We start from the raw sequence: 23,212 nt of genomic DNA on the forward strand, positions 1-23,212 counted from the left end.
CGCAGGAGGCGGGCGCTGCGCCAGATCCGTCAACGACAGCCAATGAATGACGGGAATTCCGCTGACTGGCGGGGAACGATGTCCAATCGAAGAGAGGCAGCTGGGGAGGGGCGGTGCTTGGGTGCCTGAGCTGGGACCCTGAGAGACGGGGCGGGGCCGGGTAGGGGGCGGGGTTTGTGTGAGGGCCGGGGCGGGGCTCCGGGGCGCGGAGCGGGGGCCGGCTGCTCGCGGCGGGGGCTGCGCCGGGTGGGGGGCGGCTCTCAGGGCCCTGGGGACCCTCCCGGTTTGAGCGGGATCGCTGGGAGAGAGGTTTCGCCCTGTTTGAGAGTGACCCCCGACCGCTGGGGCATGGCGCCAGCTCTGGGCGGGGGAGAGAACCGGCCCGGCCCGGGGGTCAGCGCAGCAGCGGAGCCGGTGAACCCGGCGGGGGACGCCTTCAGCAGCGCCCCAGGACGCGCGGCTGCCGCCCAGAGCCCCCGCCCCAGCCCCCTCGCTTCCCCCTCGGGCTGCTCCGTGCCCCGCTCAGCGCTCCCGGCCCCACCTTCCTGCTCAACAGCAGCTGTAAGGCTGTTCTGGCGCATACATGCCCTCACGGGGACACAATTGCTCGAGGAAAACATTTCCCCTTCTTTTTCCTGGCACGGCTCTAGGCAGTTTCCTGAGCGGAGCAGTGACGAAAGGCAGAGGCTGTGGCCGCTCGGGCAGTGACGGCGGGACGCCCTTCGCCTCGGCTTTGCGGGCTCCAGGTGGGACATCCTTCATCCTTCACCTTCCCGACGGCAGAGCTACAGCAGCTGGTGCTGGGAACGCTGTCCGGGCTGCAGGAGCAGCCTCTCGGGTGTCCTGCTGCCCTGGTGGCCCCTCCTCGTGCCCCATACAACCTATGTACACTTGTGTCCTATCGCTGGACTGACACCTTTGGTTGTTGTTGGACAAACCCTGGCAGGAAAACTGCCGACTCCCTCCCCTCCTCTGTGATGTGCAGGGAAGTGGCTCTGCTCATCACACATTTCTCTCTGTGCTGTGCTCCTTACGACAGGTCTGCCCTACTTCCCTGGAGGAGTGTTTATCAGCTAAAGGATTAGTGCATTTGCAGTATCACAGAGAGAGCAGCAGCAAGACTGAGACAATGGTAAGGAAAATACTCTGGCTTTGGACTTATTTTTGCTGGCTTTGGGTGATGCTCAAAGTGGGAGCCATGTCAGGGTGGGGACAGATTCAGACCCTCCAGGCTCTGTGGCTCTGTGCTGCTCTCAGGTTCCCCCAGTTGTGAACACCTTAGACAGGCAGGACCATCGTATCCAAGGAATCCCATTTCCAAAAATAAGTGCTAATAAATTAATGGGGGCAGACAAAGAGGCAGCAGCCTCATAGCTTGGCTGGGTGACACCCAGGCTATCAATGACCCAGGCTCTGAGAATGGGTGACAACCAACATGCTGCAAGCACACTCCAATCCCACTGCCAAGGTGTCCCTGTTGCATATCAGGCAATTGAAGCAGCAGGGAAGGAAAGCCAAAATTTCACAGAACCTGCAGTCTAGGAAAGATGCAGCTCCAGCCTAGCAATGGTTTGGGTCAGTTGTTCCTCTGTGACGGGCAGCAATTGCTGAAGGAGTGGGGAGGGAATCTTTTCTTAGGGGTTTTGTTGCTGACATGCAGCATGGAGCATCAGACTTTTAATCCTTCTGATGCCAAAGGGAGTTTTAACACCAGATCTACAGGAAGGTGTTACTACTTTCTCCTGTTGATGCTGTTCCTGTTTCTGCAGGACCCCAGTGAAATGCCTTGGTGGGTGATGACTAGAGCACATCCAGGGGTGCTAAGCATCCAATGATCAGCATTCAATAGCATCGGGAGGAACAAAGCTGGAACATGTTGGATGCAGAATCTCTTGGGAAGGGCTATTGTCCCATGCTGAGTTTCTCACTGCTGACAATGCTGCAACCAGTGAGTGGCTATGTGACAGGAGAGAGAGGAGGGTGACTCCTTGCTGGTCTGCAGAGGGGGCCTTTACTTCCCTGATTTGCTCTGCTCAGTAGAAGTAAAACATCTTATTTTCATTATTACAAGTAACATTTTTAGTTCTGAACTGAACACTTATGGAGGAAGGCCTAAAAAACCACTAAAGCTATTTTTTATTAGTTTGGATGGAAATCACTTTCTTCCTTTCTTCTAATGCCTGGGAGTTCTTGCCATAAGTTCTAAAGAGCAATACATAATGGTGGTACCATTGTGAGTGCCTTTCAGCTCCAAAATCCCCTGGGACTGGCTTTTAACGTGGGCTGCAGGGAATGGAGATGATGACTTGGTGTTAGAAGAAAGAGGGATGCTGTCTTGGGGCTGTGTAGGGTTAAGCATGAGCCCGTAGTCCCCACATTCTTCACATCCTGGAGTGCCCCCAGCTCGTAGCATGTTTTGCATTGGAGAATCACTGTCATGTCACCAAAACCAGCTATGTGTCACTGATGGGGTAATGCAATTGCAGAACCTTCCACGTGTCCTCAAATTTGCCACAGGCCATAAAGCTTCCAGGGCAGTGGCCTGAGGTCCCACCTGGGTCAGCAAACTGGTGAGGAAACTCCCCTGTCACCCCTGTCAGACCATTCAGATGCTGCTCTGAGGGTGCCACTGTCAGCACACTGGCACTGCTGGGGTCACAGCCCCTTGGCAGCAGAGGCTCCAGTGACCCCACAGGCCCCGTGTGGGTCCCTGCACACCCCACGGCCCCCGTGTGGGTCCCTGCACACCCCACGGCCCCCGTGTGGGTCCCCGCACACCCCACGGGCCCCCCAGTCACACCAGCTCCTCTCACCAGCTCACCAGGTTCCCACAGCACAGTCCCAGTTCCTTTGTGGTGCAGGGACACAGAACAGCTGAGCTGGTGCCCTGGGGGAGACCCCAGACAAAGCCCCTCCAGGCTGTGCCCATCCTGATGCTGATGTTTAGCCTGGCTCCTATTCCTGACTCCTGCAGAGTCCCAGAGCCCTGACATGGCTCCTTAGGGCCCCAAACCCTTGGTCAGGCAAAGGGTCAGTGCCAGGTCCCAGCCCCTTGCTGGGGGCTCTGGCCATTCCCCCCACTCTGAGCACAACCTGCAGATGCTGCAGCTCCCTGAGCTGGGCACTGGAGCATCCCACAACAACCCTCCCTTTGTTTTAGTGGAGCACCCTGCTAATATATTGAAAGGAAAAAGAAAAAAACTTCCAAGATATTTGAGTACTGCCCTTATATACAATATTATAACAAGTAAAAAACATAGCAGAATTAAGGCCAACAGGGTGAAGTACAACATAGACTCCTGTGCACAAATACTTCACAAAATCACAAAGGATTCTCAGAAGGCAGTTATTTATCAACCTGTTGATCACAGAATCACAGAATCATTAAGGTTGAAAAAGACTTCTGAGACCACCAAGTCCAACCTGTGATCAAGCACCACTTTGTCCACTAGGCCAGAGCTCTGTGCACCACATCCAGTCTTTTCTTAAACACCTTCAGGAACAGTGACTCCAACACCTCTCTGGACAGCCCATTCCAGTGTCTAATCACCTTTTCTGTGATTGTCCTTCCTAATGTCCAATGTAAACTTCTAGTGCAGCTTGAGACTGTCCTCTTGTCCTGTTGCTGGCTGCCAGGTAGAAAAGCCCAACTCCCACCTGGTTCTACCCTCTTGTCAGGAAGTTGTGAAGAGCAAGAAGGTCCCCTCTGAGCCTCCTTTTCTCCAGGCTGAGCCCTCTGAGCCCCCTCAGCTGCTCCTTATCAGACACTTGCTCCAGATCCTTCATCAGCTTTGTTGCTCTTCTCTGGACTCAGCACCAAAATGTCCTTCCTGAACTGAGTGGCCCAGAACTGCACACAGAACTCAAAGTGCTGCCTCACCAGTGCTAAGTTCAGGAGAGGAATCTCCTCCCTGGTCCTGCTGGCCACACCTTGGCTGGTACAGGCCAGGTGCTGTTGACCTCCTTGGCCTGAACACTCCTGGGCTCGTGTTCAGCTGCTGTTGACCAGCATCCCCAGGCCCTTCTCTGCTGGGAGCCTTCCAGCCACTCTGCCCCAAACCTGCATCACTGCAGGGGATTTTTGTGGCCAAAGTGGTGCAGGACCTGGGAACTGGTCTTTTTGAGCCTCGTGCTGTTGGTCTTGGCCCATCAATCCAGCCTGTGCAGATCCCTCTGCAAGGTCTTCCTACCCTCCAGCAGATCAACACTGCCACCCATCTTGGTGTCATCTGTGAATTTACTCAGGGTGGGCTCAGTCCCCTTATTCAGATCATCAATAAATAAACTGAACAGAACTGGGCTCAACAGTGATCACTGCGCACTGCTAGTGAAACTAATTGAACAGATCATCTTCTGGTTGTTTGATGTGAGAAGAGTATATCCAATTTTTCTTACCCATAACTTTAACAACAAAATAGGAACACAGTAAAACAGCACATGACCCCTCCTATCTAGGTACTAATTTGGATTTTCTAGAGAATACCTTATTTAAAATTCCATCTCCAGGCTGTAAATCATGTACCTGTATTTCGGGGGATTGAGCTGATAACACTGAGCATACTTTGTTCTTTGAACCCTTTCTGATTATATATGACACACTGGGTCAATCTCCATCCAATAAGCTGGGATATAAGATCTTGGCATAGCTAAGTGCCTTCCAAAGAGAATTTATGTTCTTGTCAGCCCTATAGCTTATCACAGAGTATTCTGAGTATGCCACAGAGCCAAATGTAAGGCTTCTGGACATTTCAGATTAGTGTACATGTATCTTTTCACTATCTTTTCTTTTAATGTTCTGTTAATTCTCTCTGCTTCTCCTGAAGACTGTGAGTGATGTGGTATATGTAATTTCCTTTCTCTCCCTAAAGATTTGTACAGCTGATGGATTATATTTTCTGTAGCCAGGCATTTACTACTCCTTCCATGTCAGCCCTTCATGTTGGAGAGGCTCCTGCCCAGCCTGGCAGCTGACCTACCTTCACCAGCCACTCCTGTCCATGGGATCTGTGCAACCACTGGAAAGGGAAGCAGGCCCATGGTGACCCTTCCACCTCTGAGCTCGCTCTGTTACATCAGAGCTGAGCTTTGGGCAAGCTGCACAGCTATTAGTAATTTATTTTGCAGCAGCCTGAATTCCTGGAGCTGCCCGCACTTTTTGTCCCTCCATGGGCTTTACCCTGAAACCATCGGACCACAGTTACTAAACATTTCTTTGGCAGAGCAGTTTTTCTCCAGCTGACCGTATTCCATCATCATTTTGAGTTGCCTCCCACTTTTCCCATCTCTTTCACAGAATCACAGAATCACAGAATTTCCAAGACTGGAAGAGACCTATTCTCCTTCTGTTGAGCCATCTTTCTCTTAGATAGTTTGAAATTCTGTCAAATTGGGCCTTTCACTCTCAACAGCCATCAGACAGAGTCACAGTGCCCCATCATGCCAGAGGCTGCCTAGCTGTGCCTTCACAGCTGCATTAGCTGGGGCACTGCCTCTGCCAACCCCTGTAATGCCTCCAGAGTGGGCTGGACAAGGCACTCCAGCAGTTTCTGCAGGGAATTCTACAGCTTCTAGCAAACTGCATATTTCTTCTCCATTGGATACTCTGCTGATGTGAAAAATCCCTGCCCTTTCCATAACATTCCTGCTGCATGACAAACACCAAAAGTGTAGCAAATATCAAATGTATAGCTGTTAACTCAGTTCCCTCTTCCCAGATGTGCAGCAGGAGCCAGGGCTGCTCCCTGTGTGCTGCTCCTTGCTAGGAGTGGTTCAGCTTCTGTTCCCTGTCCCTGGCATCCCCATGGGTGGCCTACCCAGACCATCACTGTCCTTGCAGGTAGGAAGATGAGCCCAGAGCTAGACCTTGGTTATTATGTGAGGGAACATCAGTTAATGGAAATCTTCATCCCTTGCTCAGACTGGAGATGTGCTTCTCCATTGTCAGGCAGAGGCATTCGGCTCACTGCATTCGAGGTGTTGCATGTTTTTAAGAGTATCTGCTGTTAGGAGGATTTGTTGTGACAGAGCTGGGGTTGGATACTTTCAACAGTATCTCCACCTCCTGTGGGACCTGGACTGTTGCAGGATGTCCCAGGGTGGGGGGGTGGCTTTTCTCTAATGTTGCTGCTGCTGCCACCACCGATCTATGACAGGCTGGTGCTCCCCCTGCAACTGGATCCAGATGAACTGAGGAATGTGTGACCAGTCTGGTAGGGTCCCGTTTCCTATGTTGTTAGTCCAGTGGCCGTTTCTTTATGTTCATGTGCACACACACACACACACGTATTAAATATAACTTTTTTTCAGTAACAAAAATATTTTCCTTTTCACTGAAGGGAAAATACAAAACATTTGGAATGGAACCAGTTTCCTGCTCAGGTAGGACTTTTTGCCCACTGTCCTGGAAGAAAATGAAAGTTTTCCCAAGTTAATAGAAATAATATTAGTGTAAGAAGCTTTTCTGCTGCTTTGCACATGCCACTAGTCGCAGCCATAGGTGATGCCCTCCCTTCATGAATAGAACACACCAGATCTTCAAGAACAGCTACAACAGCTCTCCTTATTCTGAGGGAAGTCTTCAAATATTACTTGTATGGTATGTTTATCATCCCTTCACCTAATATAAATGTACATGGAGAAAAATGTGCTTTTATAAATGTTCTTTTAGAAATATACAAAAATAGCAAATTATGAGCAAGTGCATGTCCACAGGGAATCTCATATACATACAAAAATAAAGTGGTGGTTGAGCTGACACACACCTGGAGAACATGTTCCATGATATTTCTAGTCTACACCCCAACAATCCATTCAAATAGTTACAACTAAATCTGAATTCACAAACAATTTAAGTTTTCCAGGAAAACTGACACAAGCTGAGTACACATTTCTGGTTGCAGATCTACCCGAATCTCCCATTTTGAGGAGGTTCTATGTGCACAGTGACCCCAAGGGAGCAGCTCCCTCTGCAGATGTTGGTGCCCCAGAGACGCGGCTCTCCTGGGAGCTGCAACAAAAGCTTCCCAGAAGCCCACAATTATTTTTTTTTTAATCAACTCTTAGATTAAAATGTCTTGAAGGAATCACCAAACCTAAATACTGTTTCTAGCGCACAATTTTTACTAGGTTCTCACCGTGTCTTTTAAAATGCTTCAACCACTCTCCCTCAGCCTTTTTTCCTCTGACCCCAGCTCAGCCCAGCCCACCGAGCACCCTCAGTCCCTGCAGGGCCCCAGCTGGGCAGGTGTTACAGAGCTTGCAAGGGTTTTCAGGGTGAAGAGACACGCAAGAATCTTGACTTCAAGTTCAGAAGGCTTGATTTATTATTTTATGCTATATATTACATTATTACTATGCTTAAAATAATAGAAAGTTCTCAGAAGCTAGCTAACTTAAGAATAGAAAAGAAATGAACAACAAAGGTCTGTGTCTCAGCACAGAGTGAGACCCAGCTCTCTCCCAGAAATCCAAACATTCACCCTAGACCAATCACGGATCCACCTGTTGCATCCCACAGCAGCAGATCATTGTTTACATTTTGTTGCTGAGGCCACAGCTTCTCAGAAGGAATAAAAATCCTAAAGAAAGGATTTTTATGAAAAGCACTAAGAGGGGCTTGAACCACCTTTTTACACGCTAAAACAAATACACTTTACCACCTTCTGTGTGTGCCTCCCCTGGGGCTCCAATCCCCGCAGGAGTGTCACCAAATCTGAACAAAATGATGCCCCAACAGAGGGTCCCAGGTCCACCCTTAGCATTTATATTGAATGTGCTCAGGGAATTTGAACAGCCATGCTCAGGCTCCTCCCTGCTCCAAAGATGCAGATGAGCTCACCTGGTAGCAACGTTTGGGTGCTTGGAGAAGGAAGACTCCAAAGGTAGTGGGTCCCACCTGTATCGACAAACTATTAAGGAAACCTTTCTGACCAGTCTAATGCCCCTCTGGGCATCCCACTGTGCCACCAGCTCTGCCTGTGCTACTCAACAGCCAGCAGGGCCCCTGCTTGCCCCAAATATTTTGTTAAACTCTGCTGGGGTCCACACCCTGAAGAGCTGTCTATGCCATCTGCTTCTTTTTTGAACATGATAGAAGCTTGCTCAAGATGATCGCGTGAGATGCTGAAATTTGTCCTGAGAGCCTCAACCCCTGCAGTGTCCCAGAGACACAGACACCTGCTTGGTATGTTTGAGCCAGGATTTCCCCTTCCCACCCTCTTAGTGGGATCTGAACCCCTAGGAGTCCACGAGCAACCTCAAGGAGCTGCCCCAGAGCACTCTGCGTGGGAGGTGTCCCTGGTGAAGGTGCAGGTGCAAAGCTCTGCCTGGCACGTCCACAAGAAACTCAATTTGTGCTCAGTGCTGCTGAGCTCCAGCAGAAGAGCTGAAGCTACTGGGAGGGCTGGGAGGCTCATGGCACCCCTGATCTGCCAGGCACCCTGAGGCATTGGGAGCCAGGGATGACTTTGAAAGTGTGACCCTTGCTAGTGCTAGTGAGGCTGAGTGCTGGGCTGGGGCTGTCTGGAGAGTGTTGGTGGGTGGGGAACTTTTCTCTTGCTTCCAGTTTGCTCTTCCTTGGCTGTGTGGCAGGTCTCTGGTCTCAGTGGGGATTTACCATTTTGCCTTTTTTTGGTTTTGTCCTCCTGCTGTGGTGCTACACTGGTGGGGGTGCTCAAGTGATGCCTCTGGCTTACTCACTCCAGCACCTTGGTGCCATGGATGCAGGGGTTCAGCCTGCCCTTCCAAGCTGGTGCAGCTCTGTGTGCACACAAACACCTTCCCTTTTTGCCAAATAACGATTTGGTTTCCACTGAAGAATGAAAAAGAGCTTGAGGCTCTGCTGTCACATCTCTCAGTGGCTGTTGTTCCTGTTCAGAGGGAGCTCTGTGCAGCAGGCTGAGCCTATCCTCACTTTTCCGGGCCACAGACACAGCTGGCTCGAGATGTTGGTGCCTGTTGCAAATCTTCATCTTGATCTAATGATGCTTTGTGAGAAACCCGGAACAATCCGCTTCTCCTGACGGCTCCAAGCTCGGCACTGAGGGGCAGGCACGCCAGCTCAGCGCCACCCATTGGAGCACAGCCCCAGCCTATCCCACAGTGCTGCTGGCCCCAAAAACCCCATCCCACCATGTCCAGACCCTCCAGCCTTTGGTCTGCACCATCCCCACCTTCAGAAGCAGCCCTTAGACCAGCCCTCACTGGGGTTTTGCTGGGGGCTCGTGAAGTGCCGGGCGGCACAGCCGGGCTTGTCCCCTACAGGAGCACGGCTGCTTTGGGAGCCAGCAGGAGCTGAGCTCGGGGCTGTTCTGCAGGAGCTGTGCTCGGGGCTGTGCTCGGAGCTGTGCTCGGAGCTGTTCCTGCAGGAGCTGAGCCCGGGGCTGTTCTGCAGGAGCTGTGCTCGGGGCTGTGCTCGGAGCTGTGCTCGGAGCCGTGCTCGGAGCCGTTCCTGCCGGAGCTGTGCTCGGGGCTGTGCTCGGAGCTGTGCTCGGAGCCGTGCTCAGAGCCGTTCCTGCCGGAGCTGTGCTCGGAGCCGTGCTCGGAGCCGTGCTCAGAGCCGTTCCTGCCGGAGCTGTGCTCGGAGCCGTGCTCGGAGCCGTTCCTGCCGGAGCTGTGCTCGGGGCTGTGCTCGGAGCCGTTCCTGCCGGAGCTGTGCTCAGAGCCGTTCCTGCCGGAGCTGTGCTCGGAGCCGCTCCTGCCGGAGCCGTGCTCGGGACTGTGCTCGGAGCCGTGCTCGGAGCCGTTCCTGCCGGAGCTGTGCTCGGAGCCGCTCCTGCCGGAGCTGTGCTCGGAGCCGTGCTCGGAGCCGTTCCTGCCGGAGCTGTGCTCGGAGCTGCGCTCGGAGCCGTGTTCGGAGCCGCTCCTGCCGGAGCCGTGCTCGGAGCCGTGTTCGGAGCCGTTCCTGCCGGAGCTGTGCTCGGAGCTGTGCTCGGAGCCGCTCCTGCCGGAGCTGTGCTCGGAGCCGTTCCTGCCGGAGCTGTGCTCGGGCCGCGCTGTGCGGGGCTGGCGCTGGAGGGAGCCCTGAGGCAGCTCCGAGATGCTGCCACGAGCTGCAGTTGAAGCGGTTGTTAAAAAGCAAAGAGGTGGGGGATTTTAGATGAAAACAGAACCAGACCAGGCTTCTGCAGAGGGAGCTTGAAGGGGCCCGAGGATGCCTCATGCTCCAGTGTGGCACCGATGGCCCAGGAGCATGGATGGCACCGACACTGATGGAATGTGGAGACTTGTGCAGCAGACCAGGCAAGACTGAGACACACAGAAAAGGAGAAGCTGTGATCCCTAGCATAGGCAAGATTTAGAGCATTTAGCATTTGCCCATTTGGCATTTACTAAACCCTGGACGGTGTCTGGTACTGGCTGGTACCACCCACCAGGCACCTCCTGCAGATCAAATACATCACAAAGACTTGGGGAGCAAACCCCAAGTATGCAAAAAAAAAAAACTGGCATTGCAGAAGAGCTCCTTCACCAGCTTCTATTTGATGCATAAATCCCACCTCAGTCTCATCACTTTAGCATCCAGACTAAAACATGCACTCAAGGACTAAGCAGGTTTTGAATTAAGCAAAGAGAATATTAAAAATGCATTTCTGAATGCAGGAGTGAGCACAGAGCTGGGCATAATGGGCTGTTTGCACAATTGTGCTTGGAGCTATCATCAACCCTGGGATTTCCCCCAGGGAAGCAGGACAGATGTGGGAGCTGAGGCCACATTTAGGTACATGAGGTATTTATAGAGCTGCTCAGGGGACTAGACCAGTCTCATCTCCTCTTCCTTCCTTGTATAGCAAGCAAGCACCTAGGATTTTCTCCAGCTCTAGTATATTTGAGCTGGAGGAAAAAATATAGAGAAGATTGGGAGCACTGCTGGAATTCACCCCCATCACCTTAAAGATCCCTGCTCCAGCCCCAGCTCATCTCATCCCCACATCTACAATCACCCCCATAGAAGTGACAATAAATGCTTTTGGAGCTGACTACACAGATGTTTTATGAGCAGCTAAAAGGCTGCTATTTAATGGGGCTTGCCCTGATCAGCTGACGGCCTGGATTTTCTTTGTTGGCCTGGATTATCCAGACTTCAGCCTCTGCTCATTTTCAAAGAGTTGGCACAGGCTTTTCCAGCCACCTCCAAGGAATGTCCCCTTCCTTCAAAGGCCTGCCATCAGGGAATAAGAAAACCCAACACATCAGCACTTCTTAAAAAGCTGCTGCCCCACAGTCTAATTTCCAGGAAGAAAAGAAATTAAACTTCAAGCAGATTAAAACCTGCTGCTGGGCCCTATACCAGCAATTTATCAGAGCTTCATAAGGCTACAGCTGAACACAGAGGCCAGAAGGGAGTCGAGTGCTTAGGTCACAATTCCAATAAAGCTTTCAAATGCAGACTCATCACAATGCTCCCACACACCTGCCACAGGTAAACCATCAGGAAAATAATCCAGGCAGGACACTTAAAGGCTCATTTTTATTAAAAGACATCTTCAGAAAAGATATTTTAGTACAAAAAATGTTTAAAATACACAAACTACACTTGCCTTCCTTTCCAGCATCAACATTTATAAATTACACCACATTGTTATTAACACTGCATTTAAATATCAAAACAAATTGAAACAGAATTCATCAATGAGTCCAACATCCTACAAACAACTATGTACAGTATTTAGCAGCTAGGAGCTCTAGCACAGTAGTCAATATGACTTCAATAGGGCAGGATGCTTGGGAAGCCCCAAGACTACAGCTTGGCCTGTAAGTTTTCAGGGACCTGTTTTGGCCACCTCTCCCCAGACACCCACCCAAGGGCAGAGGTGGTGCCATACATCATAGTACACAGCTAACGAAGCGTGGCTCTTGCAGAGAAATCCTGCTGTCCCCTGGCTTTGTAGTACTGGGACACACATGCAGGACAGGCCCAGTCACTCTGTGAGGTGTCTGGTGGAAGAAGGCAGCCCCTACTTCTGGGGGGCTGACAGTGCCAGCAAGGCTGGTGCCCCCGGGGACAGTCACTGCTCTGGGTCTGTGCTGTCCCACCCACCCCCAGCAGCACTGGCAGGCAGAGCTGCCCAGGACCTGGCCCCTCAGGCAACCAGCTGCAGGATCTCACCCAACAACCTCAGAGCTGGAAGCACTTTTCCCAGCTCCCAGCAAATTCCAGCACAGCCAGAAATACAGGTCTTCAAAGGGAAGGCAAGTGAGCCTGAGGTCTCCCCTTCTGCACAGGTCATTCTCAGCTTTCCCACCAAGCCCTGCACCTCAGGGGGCAGGGGCTGCACAGATGGAGCTGCCTGAGCTCACTGCCCCCAGCCCCTGCACAGGAAGGAGCTCCAGGGGCTCTCACAGGGGGTACCTGGGACATCACTGGGGAACAACAGTGAAAGACAGGACATAGCAAGACTCCATACCCAGTGCTGTGGTCCAGGGCAGTGAGACACTTCCTGTGCCCCGCCTGCCCCAGGCCCAGCTCATCAACACAGTACAGAAATGTTAAGACAGGATACAAAGCACCGGACAATTTGAACTTGCTGCAGCAGCACATGGCAGGTCAGAAAACCCTTGTGCATGCTCTGGAGGTGGATTTCCCTCCTGGGGCTCCTCTTCGGGTTTGGGAACTCCCATCCAGAGGTTCTGGCAATGTGGAGCTGTTTTACTTTTAGTGAGGAGCAGTGTTGTGCCTCTAAAGGGCTTCTAACCAAGGAAGGGGAGGTTGTTTTCTGTAAACACCGAGTGATGGAGCTCAGGTCCATGCTCCATAGAGAAAGTCTCAAGTAGGAACTTTAGGGCTCTGTTTCCAGTGCTGCAGGCTGGATTTTCATGATGGTTGACTTCAGGGGGTAGTACCTGCCCTTCCATGTCTTCCAGAAGATGCCCTGCTTGCGCTCGTGCCTCTGCCGCGGGATGGAGCGGAAATATTTCCCATTGAGGTTGGCATGGCCACAGGTGCTGAACCACCAGCCACCTACACGGGCAATGAAGGGACAATTTTAACTGATAGAAATTCCAGACAGAAAAAACTAGGTTCAGTGCAGCTGATGCCCCTATTCCCCCCATTTTTCTAGAACTTCAGGATCTCAAAAGACCACCTCATGTACAGCCAAGGAGTCCCGTGCACAGGGAATCCCTCACAGATCTGACATGACTTCAGGCTGCGTCTGCAAATCCAGGCTGCTGCTCCTTGTGTGCAAAACCCCCTCCAACCCTTCAGCAGCCAGGGCGAGGGGGGCCTCTGCTCTGCTTGAAAAGGTTCCATGCAAAGTGGCAGACAGCAAAGCTGTTATGAGCACAGATGCTTGGGCCAAGACCTGAATCATGAACCCTCCCTCAGCTTCAGCTTCCCTCTTGGTTCCCTGCACAGTTCCTCCCAAAGAAGCAGCTGTCCCAGGGGACAAGACCAGCTCAACAGCAAAGGGGTCTAGTGCCACAGGGTCTGGGTCCCACCAGACCACCACCAGACAGTGGAGGGCTGAAAGGGAAGTGAACATACTGGGATAGAAAACCTCAGACTGACCTGAGAGGTGTTTGGCACAGTTTGTGTCAGCTTTAAGGTCGTGGTCACGATCCCGAGTGGAGAAGGGCAGCTGCCTGAATTCCCCAATGGCGTTTTCCAGCTCTCCAGACAGAGGCCCCAGCAGGTTGAGTGTGTAGGCTGTGCTCTCACCACCAAGACTGAAGACAAACTGAACCACCTGGGAATTCCCCTCCCAGTCTTCCAGCTCAATCAGGAGATTGTACTTTCCCTCTTGGACAAGGTGATGTATCTTCTCCAGGCCCAGCCAGAAGTCACCTGAAATAAGACTCATGACTTTGGCTGCAGGGACACAAACATGCCATGAAAAGCAGAGATACGAGCAAGCTCCAGAGACAAACAGGGAAAGCCTAGGACACTGCAGTGTTTGAATCACTGTCTCACACCTGCAGGACACATCAGGAAGATCAAGGACCCCTGCTCTGCAAGCACTGTCCCACCCACCCTTCAGCCCACATCTGTGCTCCAGAGGCCAGCAAGGGGAACACCTTTGGCTAAGCTTCCCTTATCCACAGTGAGAACACAGACACCACCATCCACCTACCACGAAGGTCTCCAAAGCCATTCTTGTAGGCATCCCACAGCTGGTCAAAGTCCACAGAGCCATCCAGGCGCCTCTGGATCACTGTCCAGCCACCCTCTGTGGGAAGGGAAACACAGTCACAGGGGTTGCCATTGACCAGGCCACCCTGCCAAGGGCCCGGGACGCTGCACGGCTTTACCTGCAGTCATGTCACAGTAGACTTTGAAGGGCTGAGATCCTGTGGGCTGTACCTGGAAAACGCCACTGCTTCGCTGCCCAGCCAGGAAGAGCTGGTGACAACCCTCTGGGAGCTCTGCAGGGGAAGGAAACAGCGCCTGAGGAGATGGCCACGAGCCCCAGTTCCTCAGCAGGTTGCTCCAGCACAGCCCCAGCACTTGCAGCCCTGGCCACGAGCCCGGCCAGCTGTGCTCAGCTCTGACACGTGCTGGGGACAGCGGCCCCTGACCTCAGCATCTTTAAACACTGTGACCCCACATCTTCCCTTTTATTCAAACAGAGCTCCTTGGGCTCTCATCCAAGGCAGAAGCCAGGCTTTGGGCCAGGCTAGAGTGACCTCAGCTGGAGAGCAGGGCTCCCCATCAAGGAGGGACAGAGGAGTTCCCAGGTCCCTCTACACTCACAGACAGGAGTGGCCCATTTGGGGTGGGGCAATGCCCAAGTATCCCCATCCCACATGAGGCTGAAGCAGGCAAAGTCCTGACATCAGGAAGGTGGCTGAGCATCCAGCACATGACCTCTTTCTCCCAGCAGCTGTGGTGGCCCCAGACAGACATCCTGCTGGGCAGCCTGCCACCAGCAGGCACAGCGCCAGGCTGGGGTGACCCTTTTTCCAAGATCCACTGACTGAGCCAAGGAGGGGGGTGGACTCTGGGAGCCCCAGCTCATTGCAGGAGTGCATTGCCCAGGGTGGAGCCACACCCTGCTTCATCCCCCTCCATCCCCAGGGGCTCCCACTGCTCCTTCTGCCTCCCAGGGACTTTGCCCAGAGCTGCCAGCAAAGCACCATTTCAACAGCTCTGATAAAAGTCCATCCAGGAACCACCACCCCCAGCACTTGGGAGAGATGCGGCAGGGGGAACCTGTTACAACACCCGAGTCAAAAGGCCACAGAAGGATGTGCAGGGACTTCAGCCCCAGGCTGCTGCACAGTCAAGGGGCTCTTTGTCAGCAGGGACAGGTGCCCCAGTCACCCCCAGACAAAGGGGCCCTGTTCTCCCCGGGCCAGGGCGGATGGGCCGTAGCTTTGGCTACCCTGGCTCACAGCTGCTGCCAGCGTGACCCTGACACACACAAGAAACCTCGAGACAAGCCCTGGGCTGTGCTGGCTCTGGGGGTCTCCTCACAGTAGCTGCCCCAGGGTCAGGGCTGACACCACGATCCAGAGCACAGCAAGGAGAAGGGCTTCCTCCAACAGCCAGGGGCTCCCTGGGGGCAGATGGAAGGGGGGATAAAGGGCCTTTGAACTGCCAAGAGCAAAAGCAGCCCTTGCAGAGCATCACCCCATCCCATCCTCACTGGCTGCTGGGGAGAATTGACACTGCATTGGGGTGAAGAGCAGAGCCCCAGCTGGAAGAAAGGTCAGGGGGACCCAGGGGACAGAAAAATGACACCTGCCATCACCTTTCATCCATTTCCAACATATTCCTCTCTTTTCCTTCCTCTCTCCCCACAGAATTTCCTCTCCTTGGCAGACGCAGCCCCTCTGCCACAGCCAGCACACCCTCAGGGCAATGCCAGGACTGGTGCCACCACCAGCACACCACAGGACAAGCTGTGCCCAGCCCTACCCTGAACCCATGACACAGGAACTGAGGGCATTGTGCATCAAGCATCAAAACCACACAGAGCCCACCCAGCAATGCAGAGGCTGAGTGCACCCTGGATATCCCCACCTTCTGGGTGGGGAAGGGCAAAGGCAGGGAAGCAAACCAGGCTCAGAGGAAGGAACGCCACAGCCAGAGGCCCCTGCTCACAGTGCCACAGCAGGAAGGTGCTGGGCTTGCCAAGCTCCTCATCTCCTCTCCTCACTGCATCTCCCAGCATTGGTGGGATGGCACCAGGCAGATGTTTAGTGGTCCCAGCATGCACAAGTCAACTCCATCCCTGCCTGTTTCTCATTTCGGGGCTCTGGCTGCACTCAGTCCCTGTTCCCCTGGTGCCACAGGGACTCTCCAGCAGCTGAACGAGATGCAGCTGCTTGAACAGCCTCTGCCCAATCTTTTTGTTTGAGGAACATGCTTGTTAGTTCCAGTTCACATTGCACATCCAAACGGCACCAGCAGAACAAGCCCTCCTGACTGCTCCTGTGTTTCCTTTTCCCTCCCCCTTTATTTAGCCAAGCAACACAACAAGGCTGGATCTGCCTTAGGCTCTGTGTTCACCCAACAGGATTTCCAGCCATGACACAGGGGAGGTCACTAACCTGGAATAAACACCATCCTCAGGGACGGCAGGGCATGCCCAGAGCTGCCTGCATTGCCTCCCCCTCTCCTGCCCCAAGCCAGCCCCATTATTTTGGAGTCTCAGCGCCACGGGGAGAGCCTGAGCAGGGCTCTGCCTTTCCCCTACTCGGCCGGCTGCCAGCAAGCACAGGCTCTGCCCAAAGACGTGATCCTCTTTCTGCAAGCTATTAAACCTCTCACTCTCCAGGCAGCTTTGAGCCTTCAACTTTCACATGCTTGGCCCCACGCCAGTTCTGCTCTGAAAAAACTTGTGTTCACTGGATGCAAATAAAAGGGTCTTTCTGCAAGGGCTGCAGGGGGAGTTCAGCGCCGCTCCCCAGGGCTGTGCTGGCCCCGGGCTCTGCCTGACCATGGCCAGCTCTGCCCAGCTCTGAGGGCTCAGGGCCAGCCTGTGTGCTTTAATATTTGCCAGAAAAGGCACAGCCTCACCAGCTCTGCCCAGCTCTGAGGGCTCAGGGCCAGCCTGTGCGCTTTAAGGTTTGCCAGAAAACTCACTTGACTTGATAACGAAAGGAAGCCAATTTGTTTCCTGTCAGTGATACCAACATCAAGGATTAGGCAAGGAAAGGGGAAGCTCACAGCTGGTGGGACAGAATTGGCGTGTTCAGGGTCTTTCCATCAGGGACAGAGCAGCTCTGGAAGGTGCTGAGCTCACACAGCATCCATGGGGGCTGTAGCTCTTGCTGCCTTCCACTACACATCACAAACATTTCTGTAGTCAGCCAGAATGTCCTACATCTGCATCAGCAAGTAGCAAAGGTCCCAGCCCTTCTCCCAGCATGACCCAAGAGTGGAATCAAGGGTTATACTTGATAACCTCTAAAGGTCCCTTCCCACCCAAACTATGACACACACTATTGCCGGCAAGTCACAAAGCAGAGCCTGGGAAAAAAACAGGAGAGAGAAGTTCTGAGAGAGTTTTGTGGCTCAGAAGTGCTGCTCTGAGTAAGGCTTGACCCTGCACAGCCCCTCTGAACTGCACCCTGGAAGAGTCTGAAGCCCCACATTCCACTTCTCTTCTAGTCCATGTGGACAAGCCTTTTGCTCTGCCCAACCAGCTTTCAGACACACCAGTGACAGCTCCAGGCTCCACAGACAAGTTATCATGTGTTTTCCCATAACCATCCCTGCTGGGCCAGGCCCTGAGCAGGAATTCCCCATCCTGCCTGGTTTCTGTTTCGCTCCTGCTGAAGATCCCTGAAGCAGCACAGGCAGAGGCAGCACTGTGCTCTGGCTGACACAGCATGGCAGCAGCTGCTCCTGGCCAGCAACCCCTGCAGGGACATCAGTTCCTGTCTGCAGGACATGGCACAGCTGGGGACACCTGCTCTGCTGCCCTCTGCTCTGCAGGAGCCCCTCCAGTCCTGCTGCCAGGGCAGAGGATGCTCCAGGCAAAGCCAGGAGCTGCAGATGGCAGCATCCACTCTCCTGCTCCATTTCCCAGGGCTGTGAGCATCCACTGCAACTCAGCACCTCCAGCCACAGATAGTGTGAGCTGAGACACTTGTGCTTCATGCATGAGCTCTGAATATGAGCCAAGAGAGAGAGAGATACACAAGCACACAGCTCTGCTCTCAGGCCAGGCCTCCCTAAACCCTACCCTCCTCCCACAGACAGCAAAGAAACTCCACTGCCTGGTGTGAACAAGAGTTAACTCGAAAGAGCTGAGACCCTCCTGTCCCCACCCCACACCTGCCAGTCCTTTTTGACAAATACCTGGTCTCAGGCTTTGTCTGCTTCCCACTGCATGCCTAACAACAGGCAGCAAAAAGCCTCTTTAATCCTTAATTCCTGCTAGACTAACACTGGCCCAGAAGACAAGGATTCTGCCTGCGCTCCAGATCCCCTCACTCTGGCCATACTCCCAAGCTCCAGCTTTTCAAGCAAATCTCACATCCTGGCTCAGGACAAATGAGCCTTTTGTTTCCAAAAGGTTGCACCTGCTACAGGTTTGCTCTGGCACGGATGAGTAGGGCAGCACAAGCAGATACTCACTCTGTGTCTGCACGGGCTCCCCACTGCCATTCTGACTCTGGTTGGTGAGGTTGAGGCTCTTCTTCAGGTTTATCTTCCACTTTGGAGGCTGTGTTTTGTTGTGGTGTAGGGGAATTAGTAGATTGACCTAAAAAAAAAAAAAATGCACAAGTCAGAACGGTTTTATCTCAGCTTGTTTCCCATTGCATTACTCAGGGGAGCAGGTCAGCCACACACCAGCCACTCCCTGTGGCCAGAGCTGTGGCTGAACTGGCCTAGAAACCTCGAGGAACAGGAGATACCCAGTCCTGGCCAAGCCAGAAGCAATTGTGGTTTTTCACACCCATGCTAGCTAGTTTATTCTGCAGATGAATGCAAAGGCAGAGCCCAGGGAGGCTGTTCCCACCCACCAGGCCCTGCTATTGCTCTGTGCAAACTCTCTGGAAGCGTGCAGGCTGCCACCCTCCCGCACCGACGATCCCCTGCAGCACGGGGACCGGAGCCGGGGCCCCTTTGGAGTCCCCAAGGCCGGGGAGCACCAGCACAGCCACCGGAGCTGGCACGGCAGGGCTGTCACACCAGGGCACCACGGCAGGCAGGGCCAGGCTGGGGGCTGCAGCCCAGCACAGGGGCTCACCTTGCTCTGCAGGCTTTTAATCTGCAGGTTCTGCTTGTCCAGCTTGTACTGCTGCTGCTTGATCTTCTGCAGAAGCTCCTCGATCCGCAGGTTCTGAGCATCCATCAGGGACTGCGGGGGAAGAGCCAGGTGAGCCCCATCGCCCCAGGGAGGGCGCTCCCGGTGCCCGCAGACCCCTCCGCTCTCCTGCCGCTGATCCCCGCCCGCTGCTCCCGCTGTCCCGGGACACTCGGGTCTTTCCGCAGCGGCTCCCGTGTCCCCTCGCGGCTCTGGGGTGTGTCCCCCCCCCAAGGCTCCCCGCTGGTGCCGGTGCGGGGCCCTGTCGCGTCCCCCCCGCGCTCACCTGCAGCGCCCCCAGGTCCCGAGCGCTCTGGTTCCCGGCCGGCCGCGCCTGCAGCGCCAGCCGGACCCGGCCCTCCAGCCGCTCCAGCCGGCCCTGGATCGCGTCCTTGTCAGCCGCCACCTCCTCCAGCCGCTGCCGCAGCGCCTCGGAGAGGTTGAGCAGCTGCCGGCCGCGGCCCTCCAGCTCCCGCACGCTGCCCCGCAGCCGCTCGCCGCGCTCCTGCGCCTCCCGCGCCTGCCGCAGCAGCCGCCCCAGGGAGCTGTTGTGGGCGCTCAGCCGCCCGCCCAGCTCCCGCAGCTGGCCCTTGGTGCGCTCCACGTGCTCCTTCAGGCCGTGCCCCAGCTGCAGCAGCCCGTGGGCCAGCACGTTCACCTCGTCCCAGGAGGCGAACTGCGCCCGCCGCTCCCGCCCGGCCCCCGCCGCCGCCGCCCGCCGCTCGGGCCCGGCTCCCGGTGCGGGCGCGGGGGCCGCGGCCAGCCCCGCCGCGCACAGCAGCAGCGCCGCGCCGCCGAGCTGCATCGTGCCCGCCCCGCTCCGCTCCCCGTGCCGCCGCCGCCGCCCCGCTTTTATGCCCCGGTGGCGGGGAGGGCCCCGCACCGGCCCCTCCCCGCCCGCCCGGCCCCGCCGCTTTGTTCGCCCTCCCCGTCGGCCGTGCCTAAGGCCCCGTATCCGCCGCCCGCTCCCGGTCTTGTCCGCCCTCACCCCGGGCAGCCTCGGTCCCTGTCGCTGAGCCCTGCCTGCACCAGTCCTCATCTCTGCTCCCATCCTTATCTCCGTCTCCATTCCTGTCCTTGTCCTCCTCTCCATCCCTGTCCCCATTCCCCTCCTCATGCCATCTCCATTCCCATTTCTGTCCCCATTCCCATCTGCTTTCCTATCCCTAGGGGTCCCCTTTCCAATCCCACTCTATGCCTGTCCCCTTTCCTGTCCCCGTTGCCATCCCTGTCCCCATGCCCATCCCTATCCCATCCCTCCTGACTGTCCTGCCCCTCATCCTGCCCTGGGGGCCCCGATCTGCAGGCCCCGATGGTTCCCCCAGTCCCGTGGATGAGCCCGTGTCACCCTCCGAGGCCGCGCTGGCCCGGGCGGGAGGACCCTGTGGCACAGAGCTGTGCTGGGGACCCGGTGGCACAGAGGGACCCTGTGGCACAGAGCTGTGCTGGGGACCCGGTGGCACAGAGGGACCCTGTGGCACAGAGCTGTGCTGGGGACCCTGTGGCACAGAGGGACCCTGTGGCACAGAGCTCTGCTGGGGACCCTGTGGCACAGAGGGACCCTGTGGCACAGAGCTCTGCTGGGGACCCGGTGGCACAGAGGGACCCTGTGGCACAGAGCTGTGCTGGGGACCCGGTGGCACAGAGGGACCCTGTGGCCCAGAGCTCTGCTGGGGACCCGGTGGCACAGGTGGGTGCTGCCAGCCCTGGGGAGGGGGCATGCTTAGGGTCAGTTCCTCTGTACACCTGAGGGAAGCAGAATGTTCACTCCTCTTAACGTTCCTGGTCTCCAAGAGCAACAAGGATGAATAGATCCGTCTCTCGCTACCCTCCCCCCACAGGTTTCAATCACCCCCGGTGAAAAATGCGCATCTTATTGTATTTGTCAATGTCTTGACAATGTCTTGGTTTCTGGCTCATCTTTCTTGTTCTGCCGTTTTCTGCTGGCCTAAAGGGATTTTCCATCCTCTGTGTTTTCTCTCCGTGAAGGAATTCACGCACCGCGATGGAGCTGCAGTCGGCTGCGCTCGGACCGGAGCAGATGGAGCCCTTCTGCTCCCTCCCCACGGGGCGCTGCCTCCCGCTGCCCCAGCGCTCCATCCCTGCCCTGCACCGCGCAGCCTCGGGCAGGAGCTGCTTCTCCTCCCGCTCTGCGTTCCGGAGCCAAATCCGAGCGAGCTTCCCCTGCTGCCAGCTCTGGCCGATGGGAGCCCCCTGGTTCCCGGGCCGAGCTCCACTCCAACCCTCAGCACTTCTGCCTCCATCCCAGCGCTGCTGCTCGGAGCCCTGGGCTCAGGCACGGCCCCGGGGAAAGGCTTTTCAGCTTGCCCCAAAAGGCCTGGCAGGAGGATTTCTCTTTCCGACATCTCCAAGTATTTCTCAGGCTGATGCTGTCCGAGGGGTGAGTGAGAGGCTTTGGAGAACGCGCTCGGCAGCAACAGCTCAGGGTGGAGTCGCAGAGGTTAAAGAGGAATTTCAGAAATTCCAGCAGGCACACACTCCAGAGAGTCCCAAGCCCCCTCCCCAGCCACTGTTTTCACATTTGTTTCATTATCAGAAGGAATTTTTCAAGTGAGGGAAGAGGAAAAAAACCCCAGGTATGAAACACTGCAGGAGAAAAGGAAAATAAAAATGTGAACAACTTCTTTCAAAACCTTTGTGCTTTTGAGGTCTCCCTTTGTGCTCTCCCTGGCACAATTGCTAGAGAGGAGCTGGGAATGCAGAGGTGGTGGTGGGGAGGGGGCTCCATTGCCCCCCTCCAACAGCCTTCTCTGCTGGCCTGTGCCCCTTGCCCTCAGGCCATGGCCCCCCTGCCAAGGGCAGATCTGCCACCATACCCACCCCCCCCGAGTGCTGTCGGGGCTGCCAAAAATTCCCAGATGGAATCTGAAAAATGAAAATTCTCCTTTTCAGCTTGTATTGCTGGTTTTGGCATCCCAGGAGGGCGCGAGCTGGCAGGAGTCGTGCCCGTGGAGCCTGGGGCAGGAGCACTTGGCACCCCAAGAGCCCTCTGGACTGGAAAACACCAACCCTTGAGTCACTGGGACAAACAGGGAAGCACAGTTTCATGTGCTGGCTGTCGCTGTGGGCTAAGACGTCAGGCAGAATGAATCCTGTGTGAGCTCTGCTCCCTCCCACCATTACCCAACGCTGCAGCTTGTCCTGGGAAACCACGGGGTGACTCCGAGTGCTGCAGCAGACATGTTTCCACTGGTTCTTTTCTGCAGTGGCAGCAGAGAGGGAACGTGAGAAGCCAAGGCCTGTTGAGAAGCCACATGATTTACGTGTTTTCCTTTGGCTTTGTTTTCCTATTGTAACTTCTCAAATTTGCCCTGAGAAATACACATTTTTAAGGTACACAGTGCAAAGCCCCCAGAGGCCATGAGCTGCCTCAGGCTAGGAACGACCACAGAGCTGATGGGAAGGTGCTCTCCACAGAGCCAGGTGCTCTCGAGTTTCAATGGAGCTTACAGGGGCCTGGCCAGCAGAGTGTGAGCTCCTGGGGCATTTCTCCATGCCCTGCTCTGTCCTCTGTGGGAAAGAGCTGTGGTCAAAATCTCTGTAGGGTTCCAGCTTGGCTTGGGGCCAGGGAAGGATTGAGGTTTGGTCCCAGGGGATGAAGGACTCTGTCCCCTGTGCAGGTCCTCAGGAGGGACCCCATGAGGACACTGCCCCAGCCCAGTGCCTTGGGACCCAGAGCAGCACAGGGACCAGCAGGGCACAGCAATGGCTCTCAGGGCTCCCTGTGGGTGTCTGGGGTCAGCCCTTGGGCAGGGAACAGCAGGCTCCAGAGGAGGTTGTTTTCTGTGGAGATTCTCTCAGGAACCAAGGGATGCTCCCAACCCCATCCTCCAATCCCTATCCTTATTCCTATCATTGTATCCACCCCTAGCCCTTCTTCCATGCAGTCCCACCAGCTCAGACACCCAGGAAAGGCAGCATCACCAGCACACTTCACAGCAGCTCCTTCGAACAGCCCCCACATATGTGGTGAACCCCCCATCCCCATCCCC

General features: G+C 55.0%; 1 protein-coding gene and 1 long non-coding RNA gene across 2 annotated transcripts; one reads left to right on the forward strand and one right to left on the reverse strand.

Annotated features, from left to right (window-relative positions):
* The first annotated feature begins 482 nt into the window (after nucleotides 1-482).
* LOC134420607 (uncharacterized) lies at nucleotides 483-6,760 on the forward strand. Its single transcript, XR_010028399.1, has 3 exons — nucleotides 483-746; nucleotides 1,040-1,132; nucleotides 1,770-6,760. It is a non-coding gene; the product is annotated as an uncharacterized LOC134420607 (long non-coding RNA).
* Nucleotides 6,761-11,453: 4,693 nt separating this feature from the next.
* ANGPTL4 (angiopoietin like 4) lies at nucleotides 11,454-20,004 on the reverse strand. The gene is made up of 7 exons (XM_063160779.1): nucleotides 19,486-20,004; nucleotides 19,143-19,253; nucleotides 18,527-18,653; nucleotides 14,248-14,361; nucleotides 14,070-14,165; nucleotides 13,508-13,783; nucleotides 11,454-12,958 (listed from the first exon to the last, which is right to left on the reverse strand). Exons 1-7 carry the CDS (start codon nucleotides 20,002-20,004, stop codon nucleotides 12,777-12,779), a joined length of 1,425 nt encoding a protein of 474 aa, XP_063016849.1. The 3' UTR covers nucleotides 11,454-12,776.
* Between the last annotated feature and the right edge of the window lie 3,208 nt (nucleotides 20,005-23,212).

This window comes from Melospiza melodia, chromosome 7 (genome assembly GCF_035770615.1).
Source record: "Melospiza melodia melodia isolate bMelMel2 chromosome 7, bMelMel2.pri, whole genome shotgun sequence".
NCBI classification, from domain to species: Eukaryota; Metazoa; Chordata; class Aves; order Passeriformes; family Passerellidae; genus Melospiza; species Melospiza melodia.